This window comes from Bison bison, unplaced genomic scaffold, assembly GCF_000754665.1.
Source record: "Bison bison bison isolate TAMUID 2011002044 unplaced genomic scaffold, Bison_UMD1.0 scf7180017864516, whole genome shotgun sequence".
Lineage (NCBI taxonomy): Eukaryota > Metazoa > Chordata > Mammalia > Artiodactyla > Bovidae > Bison > Bison bison.
This window is the reverse complement of record NW_011495069.1, coordinates 10,572,029-10,585,491: the sequence shown is the minus strand read 5'-3', so window position 1 is coordinate 10,585,491 and position 13,463 is coordinate 10,572,029. Positions and strand designations below refer to the sequence as shown.

At 41.3% G+C, this 13,463-nt stretch overlaps 1 protein-coding gene across 8 annotated transcripts in view; it reads right to left on the bottom strand.

The window, feature by feature from the left end:
• The window catches only part of PHACTR4 (phosphatase and actin regulator 4), a 109,688-nt gene that overhangs the window by 19,830 nt on the left and 76,395 nt on the right, over window positions 1-13,463 (bottom strand). For all 8 annotated transcript variants that reach the window (XM_010830166.1, XM_010830170.1, XM_010830172.1 and 5 more), the window contains 3 exons: window positions 5,655-5,819; window positions 4,545-4,940; window positions 397-985 (listed from right to left, as the gene is read on the bottom strand). In XM_010830166.1, coding sequence (XP_010828468.1) covers window positions 397-985; window positions 4,545-4,940; window positions 5,655-5,819 — 1,150 coding nt within the window. The remainder of the gene's footprint in view (window positions 1-396; window positions 986-4,544; window positions 4,941-5,654; window positions 5,820-13,463) is intronic.

The following is a 13,463-nucleotide window of genomic DNA, read 5'->3' as shown; positions in this document are numbered from 1 at the left end:
CCTGTTTACAGGCTGCACAACTAAAGAGCAGGAAGGTCAAGTGACACACACTACTGTAAGCTAGTAGTAAGAGGCAGAGCTGGGATGTGAACCCAGAGCCAGCTTACTCCAAGGTCAATGTTCTGAAGCACCACGTTACACTGCTTCCTCTATAAGACATAAAAATGCACAGTGGTTTTAATTTTGAAGTAGAGAAATTTGTAATTTCTGTATCATGGAAATTTCTGCTATGGAAACAATGTTATAGAAATGAGCAGGGTAAAAGTCCAAATTCAAGAACGTGTCTTATTTGTTGAGTACTCTTCTTAAGTTTGTTCACACTTTCTCTATAAGTAATTTTTTCCAAGAAAGGCTAGAGTAAAGAGGGAACAAGAAGCAAGCTTGAAAGGCACTCACACTTTTAGCATTTCAATAGTGATGGGAAGTGACCTGGTCCGACCCAGGGTACTGCTGTCCTCAGAAAAGTTGTCGCTGTTCTCGAAGAGCAACGAATGAGCTCTATGAGAGCCCTCCAAGGGAGGAGTCATGGGAAGTGGGCTGGTTAGGGCCTGCTGGATTCGGATGTGCAGCGGGACTGGGGGCAGCCTAGGGGGTACCTGGGGCTCCCCGAAGCTGTGGTCCAACATCCTCTTGGGTACTTCCCTTTTCTGGCTTTCCTGCTGGGGAATCTCCTGCGGTAGGTCTAAGGAAGGTGGAAACTCAATTTCTGGCACAACTTGGAAAGTCTTAGCAGGGAATGGAGGGGACTGAGGGGGTTCTGGAGGTATATGAGCAGGCAGTGGGGAGGAGGAGGGAGTCAGCAGGGGTTCAGAGCCCACAGAGCATGCGCTCTTCTCTCTCTGATCGCTTGGTGCTTTTGTGGCGGTGGTGGCAGCAGCAGACTCTGAGGTGGGTACCAAGGCTGATGGAATGCCTCTCTTCGGTGGTAAAGGTGGGGATGGCTTTGATAACAACGTACCACTGTTTATTGCTTGGGACAATTCAGCTGGAAAAGAGAAAGCAGTACCTCAATTTAAGATGGTTTTACAGTGCTTTGAGGGGCCAGCCCAGGACCTAGAATTAGAGCTGAGTTCAGTCTTCATCTTCCGTGCTAATTATACCATTTTATGGCTTTGCCATTCTCTACCTCATCGTGAAACAAACAATTAATATTTAAATATGTAGAAGGTCCAACAGACATATAGAGGTGTGAGATGACCACCACCTTAATACTCTAATGAGAAATTTCTTACTTTTTTAACAGCAGACATGACAACTTTTTATGACTTGATCTTGGTGTAGATAAAGTTAATACAAAAAGAAACAACAAAAAAAAAATGTGGCTAATAAGTTCTTTTGTCTAACAACACTTCATATTCTTATACAACAGATCATCTTTACCATCTTACAGAAGGAAAAACTGGGGCCCCAAAAGTTAGGTGGCTTGCCCAAGATCATACTACAAACTGCTAAGGACTCAGCTAGTTCCCAGGACTCATTCTTATGAGGTTCCGTCCTCTGGATTCCCCTGACTTTGTTTTTCACTAGTACCCACACCTCTTCCTGTCCTTTACATCCAATCTGCCATCTCCACTTTTCAGTACACACGGGCTCCTTGACGACAGGGCGTCCCTTGTCTCCATCAGCATATTCACAGGGTGGGGCACAGTGCCTGGCACACAGTGGTCCTCAACACATGTTTATTAGATGAGAGGCCCCTCCCCGTACCATGGCAGTATATATCCTTATGTGACCCCCCAAGCCCACACGTCTCAGGTGTCGATTGAGCGAAGTCCCTTTTAGAACTCCAAATGGCTTTTAAGAAGTGGATTCTCACATCACAAAAGGTCAACCTGGCAAAATAATTAAACAGCAGTTCTCTCTCTCTTTTTTAACTTTCTAAACAGTAGTTTTCTTGGTCACCAACCTCCGACCCTCGACCCAAACCCCTCACTTTGGTCCCACCAATTGTTTACAAAGGTTTTATATGTCTTACCTAGACAGCAACACCTCAAGTTTCCCTAAAATAAAAAAATTTAATTGCTCTAAATCCCATTCCATTGGCAGCATACAAAGTAAAAGTCTAGCTAATATGATGTTTTAATGTTATTCTTCATAAGTAAAATTTTAAAAGGTATTTCTAGAAAATACTACATATACTTATAAAAAAGGATTCAAAAAATGGAAATTTTAGGATCAATGAAAGAGATATATTCTGGTAGATTGGATTTTTGCTGGCTGGCTAAAAACTGTTGCTGTTCAGTTGCTGGAAATGGCTAAAAACAGTGGTTAGCTATTCCATCTACAACAAAATCCAACCCTGACAAGATCAAATCCGAGTATTTTAACAACTGAATTGATAAAGTAAGTTACCTTTAGTGATTTAAGGGAAACATTTACCTGAAAAGGAAAGGACTTCTGGTACACACACTGTGATAATGGCATTTGGCATGGGAAAGACGCAAAATGTTCACTGGAGGGGTTACAATTCCCTTCATCAGTTATTGATGGAGGTCCTTCCTTAGTCCCAGTACTCCTAATCAGTCCTTAGTCCTAATTCTATCATGCCTGTTAGTAGACACACCAATGTCTAAATACTGATTTCCAAATGTTTGTGTTTCATGGACCAACATTATTAAAAAGACATTCTCAATCAATCTCAGGTTGTTAATCTTTACATTTTAATTATTTTCAACTAAGGGTTTTTTGGCCATGCTGCATTGCTTTTGAGATCTTAGTTCCCTGACCAGGGATTGAACCCAGGTCCCCAGCAGTGGAAGCATGGAGCCCTAATCACTAGACCACAAGAGAATTCCCTCAACTAAGCCTCGATATTCAGTAAACCACTCATTAGCATAACCCTTTCATGAAAAAAAAAGGTCTTTTAACACAAAGAATTAAGAAGATCCATAATTTCAGAATAAAGGATAAAGTTTTTTTTTTGGCCGTGCCCTGCAGTCTGTGGGATCTCAGTTCCTTGACCATGAATTGAACCCAGACCATAGCAGTGAAAGCCTGGAATCTTAACCATTAGGCCACCAGGGAACACCCTAAAGGATAGTTCTTTAAATCTATTTAACTTTAATAAAAACTCAGTGAACTATCCTATTTTTCTCCTTCAGCTGAGGACTGCTCATGGACTGCTGTCAATCCCTCAGTCACAGCGCCTACTGCTTTGGGCTGTTCACCTGAGGCCAGGAGCGGCCTCTATAGTTTGGCCCAGGGTACAGTACAGACAGCAGTGGTTCCTGATGTGTGGTTCCCATATACAGAGCATCAGCATCATCTGCAAACTCATCAGAAATGTAAATTCTCGGGCACTACCCCAGACTTACTGAATCAGAAACTCTACGGGCAGAGCCCAGCACTCTGTGTTTTAACAAGCCCTCCAGGTGACCACAATGAGAACCCCTATGTAAACAACAGTTTGAAAACACAAATGTACAGACAGAGGCCTGCACTCTAGAGTTGAAAGGCCTGTATTTGGTTTCTCTCTCTCACTAACTATAACCTTGAGCCAATCACAACTTCTTCACTTTCTTTTTGCCCTAACTATACACTAGATAAAACAGATAAAACTTCATATGGAGGTTTTGAAAACAAGTGTAGGAAAGTTCCTCGATCCTCAGAGATAAGTCAACATGGCACTATCCATCCAAGGCTGTGATAATAGTAATAACCTCCATCCTGTTTTTCTCAAGCTACTCCAACCTGTTATACTCACAATGAATTCTAAGCCTGTTTTTCAGGGTTCTAGTCACTCCACCTAATTTGGTTAATTAGCCATTTAATGAGCACACTTTTTATTTCTTCATTCAATCATTAACAAAAACTTTAAGCAGTACTAAAGCTAATATCATTTTTCTTGAGAAACTACTTTTTTCTTCTCCTCCCTTTCTTGAAAATTCCTCTATATTTATATAAGGAAAACCAATCTAAATATAATTCCTGTACATATAAAAAACTTACTAAACCAATAAAAAGTTACTATCTTCCCTGCTTTAATTCTTCTACCACTCATTTTATTACGAGTAGCATCCTTAACTCTCCCAAGACAAAACGTGATTTTATCAAGATAGTTTAAGTAGCTTTGCAGTTCCCCATGAACATGCTATGTTAGATACTGAACCACAAGTTACACAGGCACCTCTACAATCACCACTTTATCTACTGGGTTTATGTTGAAGGAAGGCATGCATTGGCAGTTTAAAGTAGGTTAAAAAAACACAAAAAAACAAACCCTTTCACCATGTAGGTCAAACCCACGTCTGTTCGTATGTCTAGTCCACCAACTATAAACAGCAGTTCAGAAACAATGCTTTAGGAAAAATAAATATTAATCTCCTAAACCTTGAACCTAATTTCAGTGATATCTGACCCCACTGTTTCCATTCATAGCCATCTGTCTCATTTTCAAGACTTTTTTCTATACTGAGGGCATTCAAAGGGACAAGCTATGGAGAACTCTCTCACAGACCAAATCCATATTGTACCAATTACCCAATAAAACCACCATCTAAAACCAAACCAAACCCCAAACTTTGGAAAGCTAAAGACTTACGTACCAATGACAGGGTTGCTGTTTCTGTGAGTTGGTTTCGGGGGTGGAATAGGGGGCTGCTTGGCAGGGCCTGTGTGAGTAAGGCTCAGGGTAGCAGTGGTGTGAGTGCTGGCAGGAGCAGCGGGCAGAGTCCTGGGTGCTTGGGAAGGGGGCCCAGAGGAATGGACAGTTTTTGCTGGGTTCGTGGCAGCCATGGTAGCAGCAGGTGCTGTGGTGATGGCAGTGGTGGAGGCAGACGAGCTGGGTCTGGCCAAGCTGCCCGAGGAAGTGGCATCCTTTGCTTGCCCTTCATTTGCTTCGTGAGAAGAGGACAAGTGTCTTTTAGGGGGGAGTAAAGGCTGTTTGGGTATACTCTCGGGAACGAACTCTGCTTCAGAATGAGGCTGGCTTCCACTGGAGCCTGTGAAATAATAGATGGGATTTAAAAGGAAAGAGAGTCACAAGACAGGCTGAAAAAGGTAACACATCTACCACTTATGGTCAACTCCATCTATTATTTAACATACAGGTTGGTTTACAGACAAAGTTTCCCAACCTCACACACTTTAGGATATAACACTTTCTCAATCAGTAAGAGAGGCTCGTTATGATAGTGATTTTTCACACAAGAGCCAGGCAACTGGACACAGAGTCCCTTGGGTGAAGGAGGAGGGATGTTTAGCCTGAAAAAGTCCCACAGACATCTGATATTTAATAGCCTTTTCCCATTTGGCTCAGATGGTAAAGAATCTGCCTGCAATACGGGAGACCTGGGTTTGATCTCTGGGTCGGGAAGGTCCTCTGGAGAAGGAAATGGCAACCCACTCCAGTATTCTTGCCTGGAGAAATCCATGGACAGAGGAACCTGGCAGGCTACAGACCATGGGGTCGCAAAGAGTTTGACATGACTGAGCAACTAACACACCTCAGTCCTTGAGAATCACAAATTTAGGTATTTTGTAAATATAAGAATGAGGGGAGAAATTCTATTTCAAGCGGCAACTAGTTGAAGAATTGCTGGAGGGAAACAGAAGTCCCTCTGGATTTTACTTCTCCTCTGGCTCCTGCAATCCCCTGAGATAAATGAGAATGACCAGTCCATGGCTCTTAAACTAGAAAACTCAGAGTTAATTACCTAGTCGCTTCTTCGGCTCCTCTTCTGGAACAGGCTTCCTAAGACTAGCTATTCTTTCCGACTCTTCCTCTACCTGGACTGGACTAGAAGATCTGGTGCTCCCTATGAGGGTGGTGTGGCCGTTCTTTAATGTGGCATGGCTCAACTTCCCTGGATCCTCACCACCTGCAAGGTCCAAAAGAAAGAGCAAACTGGTGGACTGGCGTCATCAGGGAGGGAGAAGAGTCAGCAATTTCTAACCTTTCTTATCCCCTTCATCCAGCCCTCTTTCTGTTTTATCTTATTATTGAGATCTAAATTATTTGGATTTACAGTAGCAATGAAAATAAGTAATTCCTCTCTCCAATAAACATTTGATTGTCTATTATGTGCTTTGCTACATGAATAAGACAGATTCCTTATACATAGGTAATCACTATGTTAAATGTTAAGAGCTATAATGAATAAAGTGCTACGGTAGGAATGAAGACACAATTCTCCTGGGGGTGGCAATGGGGTTAGAAAAGCTTCACAGAAAGTGGTAGCTAAACTGGGTCTTAAAGGGGGAGCAGGAGCCTACTACTCGATGACAAGATAAGGAAAGACACGTAGGAAGAAAGAATAGCATGTATGAAGGTATGAGATTATTTGACATGTTTGGGAACTGACAATTAGTTTGGCCTGGGAAGAGAACAGATGCCCAGAAGAAAGCGTTAATAGGAATGAAAACACAAGCAAGAACAGAGAATGGAAAAGTAAGCAAGAGCCAGGCTATGAAGGGTACCAAACACCAGGTAAAGGAGTCTGGACTGAATCCTGTAGGTAACAGGAAGCCAAAGAATTCAAGTAGGAGAGAGATAAGATCTGCTCTGTCTTGTAGAAGATTAACTCTGAGAAGGATGAGAAGGATGCATTAGGCAGTGATTGGAACAGGAAAGCTAATAATGAGCAGAAGGCAGGTGAGAAATAGCAGAGGTGCCTGAGGGCATCAGGAGTAGACAGCAAGGGGGAGAACTGATAGATCAAAGGTAAACCTAACACACATGACGGATTCCTATAAGCTAAATGGCAGGATTGATCACCAGGCTGCAGGCTTTGGGATGACCACTCATCGCTATTATACTTGTAGGTTAAGAACTTTTCACGGAACAGTTAGACAAATGTTCCCAGTTACTGGTGAGGTTACCTAGACTCCTTTGGAGGAGAGAACTGAAAAACTGAGGTTAGAGTCTGAACTGTCTCACCTCCTAGGGTCATGGAAACTGGAACTAATTACTCTCTAGTTACTCTCTTTGTTTTTCATAGGGAGATACTCCTTGTAGACTCCTGCACCCCAACCCAGCATTTCCTACTAAGAAATTAGATAGTATCATTCTTTACACAGTCTCAATAACAGGTGGAGCTTGGGTTAAAAGTAGTGAAAAAAAAGTCTAAGTCAAATGAGCACTGAATGAAAATGTACTTCTAAAGTGAAAGTATTCTGACAAGCATTTGTATTTTAAATTTTAAAACAGACGGGGCAAGATGACAACAGCTATGCAAATGTAGTAAGTTACTACTCATGTTAATATAGCTCAGCTTTAACAAAAAACAGGGTTTTCTAGAATGTAAAGCAATGAATCACTTCAAAGCCAACAAAGACCCCCACTTTAGAAAAACATGTAGTGAAAGTTTAAGACACATTATTAACTAGTTTCTACTCAGCACATACCAGCAAAAGTGATCAGTCATTTCTCAAGTTACTTAATCAGGATTGTCTACTTTGAAGTAAAATTTCTTCTATTTAATGCAAAGGGTCTGTGCTAAACGCTAATGGAGTAGAATAGAAATATTAATAGAATCTGGCCTGAACATCTATGAGTGCTTTGCAACCCCCAACTCAGAAAGTCCATGATATATTTTATAATACGGTCAAGTCAGAACCATAATCAAGCCAAAAGCCGTTTCTGAGTATGAAAAGAATTGCAAGGTTCAAATACTGCTTTTAACCTAAACTGGAGATCCATAAGCAGGCTGTAAGGCCCATCTCAGTTTCTTCTTACAGAGTAAATCTTAGGTCAGTTCTCTGGTTAGCATAGGTGCATCTTGTCCAATGGTTACAATTCCCTTGTCAATTAGACCTTCAAGCTTGCTTCTAGGCTAAAAATAACTTGGACCAAAAGCCAGTAGGAAGCATATAGCAAAACTGACTGATTGAAGGTGAAAAACAAGAAGGAAGTAATGTATGGGGTTTGGTGAGTGAGAAAGAAAGGTGAGAGACAAGAGAGGGCACGGGGTAAGGAACAGCTATTATCAAAAAAGCAGCGGCCAAAGGTGCTGTAAAAGAGGCATTATAATTGTAGTTACCCACCTAAATACCTAGAAGATTTTGTATCCTACTGTAAAAAACAAATAGACTCATGAAAAAACAAGTTATACATGCTCATTACTAACCATGCAGAAAATTTAGAAAAATAGAAAAAATCTTCTATACTCCCATTCTAACATCCAGAAATAACTAATGCTAATGATATTTTAGTATATTTCCTTCAAGTTTGTTTTCTCTGCTTAATTTTTATATAGTTGAGATAATAAATACATAATTTAATTAAAATTTGCAAGTAAGCAACACAATCACATGGTCCAAAGCCTAGAGTATAATATTCCATTGGTTTGGTTCCTTTCTCCCACCAACCAAAGAATATATTTTTAAAACTTTGCTTTCAGATTTGTCTTACGCAAAGTAGCTCTAATGAAGAGAAATGAAATGCAACCAGTGTATTACAGTCTTACTTTTCTGATAAGCTGCTTCATATAAGTCACATTGGAGAAAGTTCTGACATTATTAAGCCAGCAGTGAGTGTTGAAATACCAAAGCATGATCTTCATGACAGACTAACAAGAAAGATTAGGGTAGCAATATGGGCGTGGAGATGTAGTTGATAAAAAAAGAAAAGAAAATGACACAGTTCTACAGCTAGCACAAAGCTGAGGATGTACAAAGAGAAAGAGAATGTTGGCCCCAAGGATCCTTCACCAACCACTAAATGGCAATTTCAGAGTTAAAGACCATAGCCAGATAAGGAAGGCACTTTGGAGGGAAGGTTGAAGGAAGTTTTTTTATTCCCCTCAGTAAGAAAATGGACTTTAATATAGAAAATAAGGAGGTAATTATTAGAAGAAATAAAATCATTTTGTTTACCCCTTAAGTTGAGATTCTTAAAAAAAAAAAAAATCAATTACCCTCACTTTTTATGTTTTATTTAATATTTTTTCTTCATTAGATGTTTTCATTCCCACAAAAAATATATGCCCACTTATATGCAATAAAGGGGTGGGGAGTGGGAGGCACAAACTGTGGGGTATAAGATAGGCTCAAAGGTGTATTGTACAACAAGGGGAAAACAGCCAATATTTTGTAATAACTCTACATGGAAAGTAACCTTGAAGATTATATTCAAAAGGCTTTCTTTAAATAAATAAAATACAGATGGTATGGCATTGAATTTTATAGAAATATCTTAATCATTATTTAGTATTTTTCATTATCAAGTTTAACACCAGTAGAAAATGGTACAAATAGAAATGTAAATTTCAAAAACATAATACCAGGAAAACACCTGAGCGAGCATCATGGACATTAAGAAATATTATAAAATGTTTCTCCTTCCCCCACAAAGCAATCACTCTTCTAACTCTTATGATAATCCTTTCTTTGTGTTTTTATTATAGTCTAATCACACAATCATATATTTCCAAACACTGTTGTTTCTTTATACTTATAGAAATAATACAATATATATTCTTTCATGACTGACTTCAATTGCTCAGTATTACTGATGAAATTCACATTAAAGGAAGTAGGTATAGTTTGTATTGCCATATAATATTTCATTTTATCAATGTATATCCCAAGTTACTTATATATTTTACTACTGAGGACATTTGGGTTGTTTCTAGTTTTGCTCTGTTAATAAACATTGCGGCTATGAGCATATTTATATATATCTCCTGATACACATGTATACATGTGTTTTTGTTCCGTATATACCAAAGACTGTACATAGGTTTACAGTCTTTGTAAACTGCCCACATTTAGTGCGGGGGGCTGCAACCGGCACCCTTAGCACGGCCGAGAGGAGCTACCCCACGTCTGCGGTCAGGGGCAGAAGCCGGGAGGACCCCATGCCGGAGAGGAGGCAGCCAAGAGGAGCTACCCCACGTCCGAGGTCAGGGGCAGCAGCCGGGAGGAGCTACCCCACGTCTGAGCAGCCGAGAGGAGCTACCCCACCTCCGAGGCCAGGGGCGGCGGCCAAGAGGAGCAACCCCACCTCCAAAGAGCGGTGGCTGCCCAGGAGGGCCTAGAGGAGCTATTCCACGTTCAAGGTCAGAAGGGGCCGCCGTGAAGAGATACCCCACGTCCAAGGTAAGAGAAACCCAAGTAAGACGGTAGGTGTTGCAAGAGGGTATCAGAGGGCAGACACACTGAAACCATACTCACAAAAAACTAGTCAATCTAATCACACTAGGACCACAGCCTTGTCTAACTCAATGAAACTAAGCCATGCCCGTGGGACCACCCAAGACAGGTGGGTCATGGTGGAGAGGTCTGACAGAATGTGGTCCACTGGAGAAGGGAATGGCAAACCACTTCAGTATTCTTGCCTTGAGAACCCCATGAACAGTATGAAAAGGCAAAATGATAGGATACTGAAAGAGGAACTCCCCAGGTCAGTAGGTGCCCAATATGCTACTGGAGATCAGTGGAGAAATAACTCCAGAAAGAATGAAGGGATGGAGCCAAAGCAAAAAGAATACCCAGTTGTGGATGTGACTGGTGATAGAAGCAAGGTCTGATGCTGTAAAGAGCAATATTGCATAGGAACCTGGAATGTCAGGTCCATGAATCAAAGCAAATTGGAAGTGGTCAAACAAGAGATGGCAAGAATGAATGTCGACATTCTGCTGCCGTTGCTGCTGCTAAGTCGCTTCAGTCGTGTCTGACTCTGTGCGACCCCAGAGACAGGCTTCCCCATCCCTGGGATTCTCCAGGCAAGAACACTGGAGTGGGTTGCCATTTCCTTCTCCAATGCATGAAAGTGAAAAGTGAAAGTGAAGTCGCTCAGTCGCGTCCCACTCTAGTGACCCCATGTACTGCAGCCCACCAGGCTCCTCCGTCCATGGGACTTTCCAGGCAAAAGGACTGGAGTGGGGTGCCATTGCCTTCTCCAGTCAACATTCTAGGAATCAGCAAACTAAAATGGACTGGAATGGGTGAATTTAACTCAGATGACCATTATATCTACTACTGTGGGCAGGAATCCCTCAGAAGAAATGGAGTGGCCATCATGGTCAACAAAAGAGTTTGAAATGCAGTACTTGGATGTAATCTCAAAAACAACAGAATGATATCTGTTCGTTTCCAAGGCAAACCATTTAATATCACAGTAATCCAAGTCTATGCCCCAACCAGTAACGCTGAAGAAGCTGAAGTTGAACAGTTCTATGAAGACCTACAAGACCTTTTAGAACTAACACCCAAAAAAGATGTCCTTTTCATTATAGGGGACTGGAATGCAAAAGTAGGAAGTCAAGAAACACCGTGAGTAACAGGCAAATTTGGCCTTGGAATACGGAATGAAGCAGGGCAAAGACTAATAGAGTTTTGCCAAGAAAATGCACTGGTCATAGCAAACACCCTCTTCCAACAACACAAGAGAAGACTCTACACATGGACATCACCAGATAGTCAACATCGAAATCAGACTGATTATATTCTTTGCAGCCAAAGATGGAGAAGCTCTATACAATCAACAAAAACAAGACCAGGAGCTGACTGTGGCTCAGATCATGAACTCCTTACTGCCAAATTTAGACTTAAATTGAAGAAAGTAGGGAAAACCACTAGACCATTCAGGTATGACCTAAATCAAATCCCTTATGATTATACAGTGGAAGTGAGAAATAGATTTAAGGGACTAAATCTGATAGAGTGCCTGATGAACTATGGACTGAGGTTTGTGACATTGTACAGGAGACAGGGATGAAGACCATCCCCATGGAAAAAAAATGCAAAAAAGCAAAATGGCTGTCTAGGGAGGCCTTACCAATAGCTGTGAAAAGAAGAGAAGCGAAAAGCAAAGGAGAAAAGGAAAGATATAAGCATCTGAATACAGAGTTCCAAAGAATAACAAGAAGAGAACAGAAAGCCTTCCTCAGCGATCAATGCAAAGAAAGAGAAGAAAATAACAGAATGGGAAAGACTAGAGATCTCTTCAAGAAAATTAGAGATACCAAGGGGACATTTCATGCAAAGATGGGCTCAATAAAGGATAGAAATGGTATGGACCTAACAGAAGCAGAAGATATTAAGAAGAGATGGCAGGAATACACAGAAGAACTGTAAAAAAAGATCTTCACAACCCAGATAATCACGATGGTGTGATCACTGACCTAGAGCCAGACATCCTGGAATGTGAAGTCAAGTGGGCCTTAGAAAGCATCACTACAAACAAAGCTGGTGGAGGTGATGGAATTCCAGTTGAGCTATTCCAAATTCTGTAAGATGATGCTGTGAAAGTGCTGCACTCAATATGCCAGCACATTTGGAAAACTCAGCAGTGGCCACAGGACTGGAAAAGGTCAGTTTTCATTCCAATCCCAAAGAAAGGCAATGCCAAGGAATGCTCAAACTACTGCACAATTGCACTCATCTCACACACTAGTAAAGTAATGCTCAAAATTCTCCAAGCTAGGCTTCAGCAATACGTGAACCGTGAACTTCTAGTTGTACAAGCTGGTTTTAGAAAAGGCAGAGGAACCAGAGATCAAATTGCCAACAATCGCTGGATCATTGAAAAAGCAAGAGAATTCCAGAAGAACATCTATTTCTGCTTTATTGACTGTGCCAAAGCCTTTGACTGTGTGGATCACAATAAACTGTGGAAAATTCTGAAAGAGATGGGAATACCAGACCACCTGACCTGCCTCTTGAGAAATTTATATGCAGGTCAGGAAGCAACAGTTAGAACTGGACATGGAACAACAGACTGGTTCCAAATAGGAAAAGGAGTATGACAGGGCTGTATATTGTCACCCTGCTTATTTAACTTATATGCAGAGTACATTATGAGAAATGCTGGGCTGGAAGAAGCACAAGCTGGAATCAAGATTGCCGGGAAAAATATCAATAACCTCAGATATGCAGATGACACCACCCTTATGGCAGAAAGTGAAGAGGAACTAAAAAGCCTCTTGATGAAGGTGAAAGAGGAGTGAAAAAGTTGGCTTAAAACTCAACATTCAGAAAACTAAGATCATGGCTTCTGGTCCCATCACTTCATGGCAAATAGATGGGGAAACAGTAGAAACACAGTCAGACTTTATTTTTTGGGGCTCCAAAATCACTGCAGATGGTGACTGTAGCCATGAAATTAAAAGATGCTTACTCCTTGGAAGGAAGTTATGACCAACCTAGACAGTATATTGAAAAACAGAGACATTACTTTGCCAACAAAGGTCCGTCTAGTCAAGGCTATGGTTTTTCCAGTGGTCGTGTATGGATGTGAGAGTTGGACTGTGAAGAAAGCTGAGCGCCGAAGAATTGATGCTTTTGAACTGTGGTGTTGGAGAAGACTCTTGAGAGTCCCTTGGAGACGCAAGGAGATCCAACCAGTCCATTCTGAAGGAGATCAGCCCTGGGATTTCTTTGGAGGGAATGATGCTAAAGCTGAAACTCCAGTACTTTGGCCACCTCATGCGAAGAGTTGACTCAGTGGAAAAGACTCTGATGCTGGGAGGGATTGGGGGCAGGAGGAGAAGGGGACGACAGAGGATGAGATGGCTGGATGG